General features: G+C 35.7%; 1 protein-coding gene across 2 annotated transcripts; it reads right to left on the minus strand.

Annotated features, from left to right (window-relative positions):
* Nucleotides 1-877: 877 nt before the first annotated feature.
* Nucleotides 878-10,435, minus strand: IL10RA (interleukin 10 receptor subunit alpha). Of its 2 annotated transcripts, none has more exons than XM_075191639.1 (7): nucleotides 10,301-10,435; nucleotides 6,908-7,028; nucleotides 6,440-6,612; nucleotides 4,939-5,108; nucleotides 4,695-4,842; nucleotides 3,391-3,515; nucleotides 878-2,427 (listed from the first exon to the last, which is right to left on the minus strand). In XM_075191639.1, the coding sequence occupies exons 1-7, from the start codon at nucleotides 10,377-10,379 to the stop codon at nucleotides 1,675-1,677; spliced, it is 1,569 nt and encodes a 522-aa protein (XP_075047740.1). In that variant the 5' UTR covers nucleotides 10,380-10,435; the 3' UTR covers nucleotides 878-1,674. The 2 variants fall into 2 exon arrangements, with proteins under 2 accessions (XP_075047740.1, XP_075047739.1); XM_075191638.1 differs by having other exon boundaries at nucleotides 878-2,430.
* Between the last annotated feature and the right edge of the window lie 985 nt (nucleotides 10,436-11,420).

Genomic DNA, 11,420 nt, shown 5'->3' on the forward strand with positions numbered 1-11,420 from the left:
ATACTTCTGTAAGAGGGTGAATTAATGAAATGTACGGTTGTCATAATTTATTACAAGGGTAAATGATTCCAATGTCTAGATGGTTGTGGGACTGAGTGGGATGGATCTTTTGTGCTACATAGCTGCTCAGACCTTTAGTCTACAACACACTGCAGGTGCAGAACTACGCGGTTTGTATTAGTATTAGAACTGGGTGATATTGATGTAAAATTTTGCTCTAATCAGATTTTGTGGCAAGACAGGCTGAGGTATGAAGTTCAAGTGATACAATCATAGGTGTGCTTTTGCTGCACCATTCCACAGAGTTCTGCACTATATGTGTATATTCTCATTTTGTGTTATTTATATTTTAGGCTGGGAGGATTGTAGTCATTTCATTCTGTTGTGATGTGTAGTTGGAGTCAAGGCCACCAAGAGGAATTTCGGACAACAGTACAGCAACTTATAGCCGCTAAAAGGGGCATGGCCAGGTTAGTTTTCACTGCACAGGCAGGCCAGGGACCCCAAGCAGATTGTGGTCCTGGTACTTTGTACCTGGCCCCTGGTTGAGGTAGGGCTACACTTGCTGCCAAATTCTACTGGCGAAACATGCAACATTTCATAGCCAAATGCTGAATGAGATAAATATTCTAAGATCTTTCCGCCCATCTTTATTCAGCATATTATTTTTCCAGTTATAACCAGACGAGTCTTGTAGATGATAACACTGTTTAGTGCATGCATTACAATTTACATTGCTATTGCAAATAATGTTTTCTATATCGCATCATATAATAATAAGTAATGTAATAAATCTCTGTGTATAAGTGTCTCTAATGAATGTTTTCAATAATATTTATAAAAGCAGAAAACATCTGTAAGAAACAAGAACAAGTAATAGAATTGTAATTTGTACTTTATAAAAGCACTTATAACAATATATACAAATAAATATATATTTACATACATGCTAGTGTGCAAACTAATTGTGCAAAGTGAAACTTCACAGCGAACTACAGGTGTATAAACTACATATTATTATTCTATATTTACAAAAAGAGACAGTCACAGATGGAACAGTTTTTCTTGTAGTATGCATGGTGAATGTGGAGATATTTCATTGTTTTCCGAGGCATGCCAGCTATGGAACAAATTCTCCATTTAATCTTGCAATAAAAGTTCCTCTGAGTGTGGATGCAAATAGTAGTGATTTGTGCAATAACATTGTGCACACTGGTAGCAAATACATAAAGTGCAATTACGATCAAAGTCTAATTTCATCTTTGTTATTATTCAAATGAGTTATTAGTTGTACTTATTTTGGAAACTGAAACTGTTAACTGCTTGTCAGTCAAGTGATTCTTCAGAAAGCCTCATTTGGAGGTGAAAAATGAATGAAAAAAATGAAGATATAATACTAAACATATCTCACGATTACAAGTTCTTTTAGTAATACCCCACTAAGGAAGGTGTATAGCTTGTGTTGTTGGTCTTATTAGTTATATGTGTAATAACTTTCAAACTGTTTACAAATCATAAATGTAGCTATAATAAAAAAATGAAAATATGTCCATCAACGCTCCATTCCCCATTTAGGATAAAGCCGGGATATACTGATGCCTATAAGCGCTTCCAAATTCAGATGTTTGGTAATCATTTTTCATGCCAGGGATAAATAGTTCTCTCTTGAAAAGGTTAGGATCTGGTGTCCATGAGTTCTACATCTACTAGTGATGGAGAGCTAACTCCAAAATCCCACAGCACCCGGCTGAAAGGACTGAAAGCCACTGTCAGTGGCATAGAAGATTGAAATGTTTCAGGGATATGAGCCCAAGGCTCTTGGAAAACTTCACATTCCTGATGGAGATCAATTTCAATATGGTCCTTATGCTGATTCTGTGATCCTTGAGAAAGGTAGTCCTTGATTTGTGGTTGCCATGTGTTCTCCGATTGCTGCTCTTCTAAGCAGTTTTGTTTGTTCTCAGGTTCCTGTTGCCTCAGATATCCCAGTCTTACATTTGTCGTTATTTCTCCGCTGCAATTGCCACAACTTTGTGTGTTTTCTTTGTAGGGTGTATCACTGCAACTGCTGGTGCGCTTGAAGCTTGGAGAGCCTGTTGATAGGCTGATACCACTGTCCTCTTCTTGTAGGTGTGCTATTTTATCAGAGATATTCTCTTGTATGGAAAACTCTTTAAGGTCAGAATGTGCCCTTGGCACACTTATAATACTCTCATCTGCAGAGGAGTCCAAAGACACAGGAGAGGGCTTTGACACACAGTTGTCAAAGAAATGGCTTCCAAACCCGCTATCTGCACTGCTACGCAACAGAGAGTTTCTGGGCTCCGCCATCAGATGATCAATCAGGTCTTTTTCCCAGCACACAGCAGTCTCAATAACGGGGGAGGAAGGTTTATCCATCCATGACCAACTTCTCTTAATGAGAGACTTCTGGAAAAATATAAGTTACATTATTTTACATTGATCAACTAGGTGAAATACAAGTGGTGCAGTTGTTTTATGTTATGCATATAATTTATTGATTACAAGGTGTGTTACATATTTTGTTGTCATATTTTATAGGGCAATATTTAAAACTATAGGGCCTGATTAATTAAGGATCTTAAATTAAGAAATATCTTATTTAAGTCTCCTGGACAAAACCATGTTACAATGCAAGGGGTGAAAATTAGTTTTCTGTTTTGCACATAAGTTAAATACTGACTGTTTTTTCATGTAGCACACAAATATCAACTTTCAATTTCAGTGTAAAATAAGCTATCAAGTATTTGTGTGCTACATGAAAAAACAGTCAGTATTTAACTTATGTGCAAAACAGAAAACTAATTTTCATCCCTTGCATTGTACATGGTTTTGTCCAGGAGACTTAAATAAGATATTTCTTAATTTAAGATCCTTAATGAATCAGGCCCATAGTACGTACAAGTGAGTGCCATGGATCACAAATCCACTTATGTAGACATGTTCTCAAATGTTTATTTATTAAAGAATGCTACCCAAAACTTAAAATCTAGTATTGGGTGGAGTTCAATATCACTCCCCAGGGTACTGTACTGGACATGAACATAATAATACAGGTAGTATGTAGGAAATAAGTATAGGAACTTTGGAGGCTTCCGGCCACACATTTGTTTAGAAGGAGAGTGCATTACAGTTAAGTAAAAGACAGGATTTAATTTTAACATAGTGAACACAACCTAATATATTTTAAGTTTGGGATGGAGTTCAATTGTAAGCTGGTATGCAGCTTTGCCCAGTATGTGTCCAAATAGGAGTTTTCCCTGTGGGAAAGTCTGATATAAATGTCAATAGATAGAATTGTTTACAGAATGCTGTTAATTGGCATATAATAATAATGTTATTATTCTACAATTAATCTGATTCACTCACCAGTGTTTTGGGAGTCTTCACCCCTTCTCGAATATATAGACAAATGAAGAAATTGACAAAGATCAATAGAACCACAAAAGTCAAAATACAGGATGCCACCACCAAGAAAGTGCTGGTGTTCACTTCTGCGAAGACAAAGGCGGAAATGTAAGTATAGAATAGTACATCCTGAATTCTAAGTACGTAATACAGGAGTCGTGTTAGTAATTGTATAAACAGCTATGAAAGATAAGTAACATCACTAGCTTTCAAAGATAACATCTTTCACAACTGTGTCTTATTTAGGATATGTCTAATCTGATTAAATAATTCCTTCAACTTCTCTACTTTATTCCTCTCCTCTTCCGTTACATTTTCCTCAGCCAGACATTATGTTTCTGACAATAAACCCAGTGTAACCCCTGCACATGACCTGCCATAACCCCACCCCCAACCTGCAATCTGTCCCAGAATCCTTTGACAAGACACTGCTTCCTTTTCTCTAATAAAATAATATAACCTACAAATAAAATACAAAATTAAATAGAAACACTACTTAGAACAAAATATCATTTTATACTACGGTACGGTTTGTGTTTATTTGTCACAAAGCTTGTGTTCACTTATTATACAAGCAATGTACGCCTTACTCTGAAATACAATGATGATAAAAGTCATCTCAGAATTTCTTCACCTGTCTAAAAGCAGTTGATCTGTGGTGTTATATGGTTTCAAAACTAGTTGGTGACTTCTAAAAATCTTTCATTTTACAGTGCTGAAGGAATGGTGCATGAACCCATATGTTAGATAATATATGAGTTCATGCAAGTGGTTGGTCTTAAAATAAAGACTCTCATAGTTCTGAAACATAATACCAGGACACATAACATTTTTACATTCCATAAAAGATTGCCATGTTCCTTTAAGTTGACCACAGACACATAAGTTTATCCAGCTGATTGGCCAAAGGGCTAAGCGCCAGGATCCATTTCAAAGACGTAAGTGGCCAAATCCGCCACTCCGTGCTTAAGCCAAGCATATGGGGTCCTTTAACTATGGTCAGCAGATGACCACACACACTGGTAAAGATTATTATAGGTGAATCAGGAATTCTGTGAAAATAGACTTCTACAAGATTGTCAAAAACAAGACTGTCCTGAAAACAGGGGACATACGGGAGCCGTGCTCAAAATACATAAATATTTCTAAGGAGTGCTCATGTGACATCACCACTGTTTTGAAAGTATATCATTTATAGGAGATTATTAACATATAACATATTTATTATGTGGTTTATAACATAATTCTACCAGCCATTCTCTCACCTTGTTCTGGGAGGTAAATGCAGATCTCTGAAGAAGCTACACCAACATTGTCTTGTGAAGAGAGTGAGGGCTGAACACGCACACAGTACTCTTTCCCAACAGCCAAGCCATTAATATGGAAACTTTCAGCAAGCTTCACTTCTGCAAACTAAAAAGATCCACAGTTAAACATTAGAAATTAAAATAACACAAATGTGTGACAACCAGCATGCACATGTAAACATATACAGCTGCACTACCTTACCGTGTGGTTATCTTCAGTTCGTCGAATATATATGGTATACTCGCGGCTATATGGAAAAAAATCTTCGTAGTGCAGAATGGTGTTGTTCACCTCGACTTTGGGCATATTTAGTTGAACTAGTACAGAAGGGCCATCCACATTCAGTGTAACAAACGGTGTTGGTAGAATAACTGTGTGAAAATCATATGTTTAGTGCTCAATGTACACATTCATATATCCAAAGCAGACACAAGAAAGGGCACATAATCTCCATTTTCTTGTAGTAGGAAGCATTTTAAAAAATTTTTCATAAAAGTTTATTAAAGCAAGTACCAATTCCATTAAATCAGTATTAGGCAAGCTAATGTGGAACTAAAAGACACAGCATGCCAAGCCAAACTCTGCTTTAAACAAAGCAAGAAAAGTTCTGATGGTTAACAGCTATGGAAACTGATGTGCAGGGAACAGTATGCTAAAAGGCTAGTAACTGCCAGCTTTGTTTAGAAAAACACACCAGTCTTCATAAATCTAAGGCATGACACAAGAAAACAACTTAAACTTGAGCTGGGAATGTAACATATAAGATGAGGAAGGAGAAATGTGGAAGTTTAGAAATGAGGATACTAGCAGGGGTACTGCGAGGGGGGAGTGTACAAAATACCCGAGTCTGGTTCATCCTTGTGGGCCTGGGGGTGGCAATGATGGTGGGATGGCCGGGGCTCCAGCTCAATCCTCCCATTCACAGTTCCATCTGAGCCACATTGTAGAAGAACTACATTGACACTATCCCACCAAAGATTGTTTGATTGTATATTTACCTATCGTATATTATGTTTTTAGAAATAAGCGCCTGATATGAGAATTTTATTTGTCTATATGCTTTTAATCAGATGTATTATTTGTCTCCCAGATGCACTTCTGCAGAGTGCGCCTTCTAGCCACATTTTAACCAGAGTAATATAAAGTTTTAAACACACAAAAGTGACATATATAATAAATAAAGCCTCAATGTCCTCTTATTCCCATGATTAATTTGAGAGATAATCTAAGTTAAACCCAGTAGTATTTTTGAAGAAAAGTTGAACAATTTCAATTAATAAAGGGGGTGGTCTTAGTAGGCTGGACTTTGAGGGGACCATGTGCATTTTCATGTATATCCAAAAATCCGTAAAAACAAGGCATAGATTGGTTTTCTGGTGGCAATTCCCATTACCTTTAAGTGGATATTAACCTTGAAAAACACCAGGCAGGCCACTAAGTGCACTCCGTGTACAGAAGTATTGCGGATCTGCCCGTTTGGAGCTCATAAATAACCCTTCCTATCCCTATCACCAATTTATGTCACCAATGGTTCTCTTCAGATTCCAATTATGGACAAATGTGGTAATTTGGGAATAAATTAGATAAAAATATAGGGAAAATAGGAATTTACCAGTAGTATCCATATATATTTGCACAAGAAGCATGAAGACAACAAAATAACTCCTCCATGTTTATGAATACTACATATATGGTTGGTTACCTTCTTTGAGCGTGTAGCGTCTTGTTCGAGACCACTTTGATTTCTGGTTTCCAAAAACACTCCTGACTCTCCCAAAATATCCAAGGCACGGGAGCAAGGTCTCCACTGTGAGGTCACAATATTGGAGGCTGGTAAAGGTGCAATGAGGCACAGTGGTCCAATTACCACCATAACTGCAAAGAAGAAAAATTGTAAAATAAAATTATACTAAATGTTTTCTATTACTGTTATAAGTTCCATAATGATGCTGAAGTGTCTGACTCTATATAAAGCTTTAGAATGCTAATGATGTGTATCTAACCACTATTGGAGGAATAATTGAAATATCTATAGGTATGGGATCTATTAGCCAATACTGGAAGTATCACAATACACAATATTGAATACTGGGCATATTTACAAGTACAATAATACACATTGTTGACATGAAGATGTCTATACTGTTAAATTATGCCACTGGTCTCTCACCGTTTATACTCGACTTCATACAAAATGCTGTCAAAACCGGATTTGTTATGTGTCCAATTCAAAATGTGGCTAAAATAACTCAACTGGAAAGTGACATTTTCGGGGCTTGTGAGGATGGCACCTGCAAGGAATAAAAAAATTATATATATAATTGCATATAATTTCTTATGTAAGTCATTTATATTTAGCTTCACTTCATATTTAGTAGAAATTAGCACCTGGACAAACCATTCCAATGCAACTCTTAATCTGTCCACGCATTTTAAATGTATCACTCCCCAAAAATTCACCTTCATCATCTATTTATATAGCACCACTAATTCTGCAGCGCTGTACAGAGAACTCACTCACATCATTGGAGCTTACAGTCTAAGGGCCTGATTCATTAAGGATCTTAACTTGAGAAACTTCTTATTTCAGTCTACTGGACAAAACCATGTTACAATGCAAGTGGTGCAAATTAGTTTTCTGTTTTGCACATAAGTTAAATACTGACTGTTTTTTCATGTAGCACACAAATATCAACTTTCAATTTCAGTGTACAAATAAGCTATCAAGTATTTGTGTGCTACATGAAAATACAGTCAGATTTTAAGAATACTAATTTGCACCACTTGCATTGTAACATGGAGACTGAAATAAGAAGTTTCTCAAGTTAAGATCCTTAATGAATCAGGCCCTAATTCTCTAACATAAACACACAGAAACTGAGAAAGACTAAGGTCAATTTAATAGCAGCCAATTAACCTACTAGTATGTTTTTGGAATGTGGGAAGAAACCGGAGCACCCAGAGGAAACCCACGCAAACACGGGGAGAACATACAAACTCCACACAGATAAGGCCATGGGCAGGAATTAAACCCATGACCCCAGTGCTGTGAGGCAGAAGTGCTAACCATTAAACCACCATGCTGCCCCATCTTGCAGCTGGATTGATTACTTTCTCTAAATGAGGGGTCCGGAGTGTGAATATAAAAATGCCGGAATCACTTTAACGAACATTTTCATTAAGTGTCAGTTAGAAATGTGATACTTTTAATAAGTCCACTGCATTTTAATTACAGTTTTGTAGTAGTGTTCTTTTAATGGACATTTTATATATCTGTGTCTTTTTCCTGTACCAAAATATCATGTAAATCTACAGCTTATAATATTTATAACAACAACTTTAAGAGAAATTTTAAATTGCAGCTGTGACCAATATTTAATCTAACCTGAATAATCCCGTCTCGAATCTATGTTTTTTGATTTTTTTTAATCAAAAACTGGCTAACAGTTGACTATTCACAGAACTATACAACACTATTGTACTTTTTTTTTATTCAGAATGATTAGCTAATACAGTAAGTAACGTCTGAAATACACATAACGGAAGTTGCAATAGAAGCTTTCCATACATTAAAAGGAAATTGTAACAGCATACTGGCAAATAACAGGCTGTAGCTTTGTTTTAAAAATAGGATTCCATAGAAGTGCATAAATATATTGTTTCCTGCGTGTATATATTTGTCATGGAAAAAGCCAGAAACATATTAAGCGCATATCAGGAATATGTCAACCTTAAATATTTTGACAGCACATCGAGGGCTCTGTTTAAATGTAGGGCTCATGTAAGCTACATTAACTAGAAACTATAGAGCTAAAAATAACGTAAGCCCACTACAGCTCTAGAGTTTATTGCTACCCATACTCCAGTATATGCATATGGCTGTTCAAACCAGTCAATATTAAAATACACTGAAAATGCTATCAGAATTCTAGTGTACAGCCCTATATAACTATTCCAGACTCACCAAAGGTTGTCCACATACTGTTAACATTAATAATAACATATGCACAGATATCAAATATATACTGTAATATAGTGTAACACCTTTGTCCCCATCTAGATACAGTTTACTCAGTTACAGCATGGAAACACCTGGCATGCATTTCTTGTATGTAAATCAGGAAGTGGTTTGACCTTACATTTGATAGATAGTGTATATGTACGTGGAGCATGAATTATGACATATGTGAAATAAGTATATACAGATTTGTTTATTCTTGCATCAATAGACACAGATAAACACATACTTTTTTATACAAATTAACATAAAACATTGCTGCTGAATATATATAGGCTACACACACACACACACACACACACACACACACACACACACACACACACACACACACACACACACACACACACACACACACACACACACACACACACACACACACACCTATATATATTGAGTGTTGATATTGAGTGGATGCTGATATTAAATTTAGCAGTCAGAAAGACATCTTGTGTGTGATTACAGTACATCTACCAGATCATTTGACCTGTCAAACACCAACAACAATTTAGTAAATATGCTCTGTGAAATGTACATATTATTAAATGAACTGGGGAACATATGATGTGTTTTGTCAGCAGCGTACATGGAATTATTGTAAAGTATCTGTAAGTTCCTCTATGCTGTTCTCTCTTAGGCTATACTAGGGAAGTGAGAGGAGCTGGTTTGCGTCATCAAAACGGGGCTTTCCACCCTTGTACTATAGATCACACTAATCATATAAGGGACACATATGGTATGTTATTGAGTAATTTGTTTTATATATATATATATATATATATATATATATATATATATATATATATGTGTGTTTATGTGTGTGTTTATTTGTTTGCTCTCGGTGACTGGATTGCAGGTCACCATCATAACTTTAAAATAAAGTATTTGACACCATCTTAGTGGGCCCCTCGGTCAATAGAATATTCAGGACCACCACTGAAAATATACATGTGTATACAACAATATTGTTCATTTTCAACCTTTTTTTTTACCACTAAAATAAATAATAAAAACTGTATGTAAAAAGGAAACAGACTCATATATATATATATATATATATATATATATATATATATATATATATATATATTTATCAATATATCTATCTATAGATAGATAGATATATTCATTCAATGCATTTCCCTGCTCAGCATGTTTTAGATATCCCATAAAGGTAGTGTAAGCAGAAAGTATAGATAATATGTCAAAAAGAGTGGTATATTAGTCCATATATTATACTGATTTTAAAATAAATTATTTTATTCGGCTAACTCCACTATTAGAAAATACCCATTTTTTAGTGTTTTCCCTGCTTTAGGTTTTGCTTACCCTTCAGCTACTTGTGTTTTGTTTTTCAAAACCATTATTATTTTTGTTATTATTTATGCAGGGCAGTTAACAGAGCTAAATGTTCAGCTGTCTATTCTGCCTCCCTCTCACACTGCTCCTGCTTCCCAGTATAGTACATGTGTGTAAATATAGAAATACACAGTTGTACCAACAGATTATAACAAATTCTTGGAGATAAGAAAATTGATTAGTTACCTTCAGAGGATGACCATAGGCAGACAGGGACACTGAGAAACAGTATACAGCCAAGCATGGAGACAAGCAGTTTTGCCATAGAGCCCAAATTGCATTGCTCTGTCACGTATTGATAGAAATTTCAGACTAAGCTTATCAGTAGTCACACTTCCTCATTACTTTCCACGCCTTGGAGGGGGTGTCTCCATGTTCCCACGCATGGAAATACCAGGGGATATTTTGCAGAGACTCCTGAGAAACCAAAATGCCTTATTGACTAAAGAAAAACAATTTAAATACATTAATCATGGAATTCCTCTTATAAGTGAGATATCCAGTATATGAAGTTGATATTATATTTTATTGTGTTTTGTCTTTGCTGTTTGAATACTTTGTTTAACAATCACAATCATCCACACATAGGTGCTAGGAAAACATCTCGTCAGCCTGAAAACTTACAGATAAAAATTCTCCATGTTTATTAGGCTGCAAAAAGTTACAAAGCTATTTCTAGGGCTTGTAGGCTAAATCGAAACAAATGCATTCAGTTTTGCATAGAAGTCAATCATACCAGGGGGTAAATGTATCGAGCTGTGGGTTTGAAAAAGTGGGGATGTTGCCTATAGCAACCAATCAGATTCTAGCTGTCATTTTATGAAATGTACTAAATAATTGATAACTAGAATCTGATTGGTTGCTATAGGCAACATCTTCACCTTTTCAAACCTGCAGCTTGATACATTTACCCCCAGGAGTGTCTGTCCTTCCAAAATCTCTCCAAGAGCAAGACATAAACAACTAATGAACTAAAAATAAATACCAGGACAACATCTAGTGATCTGCAGCTCTTTGTAACCTAGGCTAAGCAAATTCTCTCCACCAGCAGAAGAAAATCTGTTAAAAATGTACATAGAATGTTTTTACTACTTGTGCGATCAAAGTGAAAGGGAACTTGACTGTTATTTGCAAGAATTCAGATCAGGTTAACTAAATATGAACTACAGTATATATATATATACATATATATATATATTTATTTATTACACTTACCTAGATCATTTACTGAATATAACCTCTTCTTTCCCTTGCTCTCTCTGGCTCTGCTGTCTTAATCCCCCTTCTCCAGTACAGCTATGAAAAC

This window comes from Mixophyes fleayi, chromosome 11, assembly GCF_038048845.1.
Source record: "Mixophyes fleayi isolate aMixFle1 chromosome 11, aMixFle1.hap1, whole genome shotgun sequence".
NCBI lineage: Eukaryota > Metazoa > Chordata > Amphibia > Anura > Limnodynastidae > Mixophyes > Mixophyes fleayi.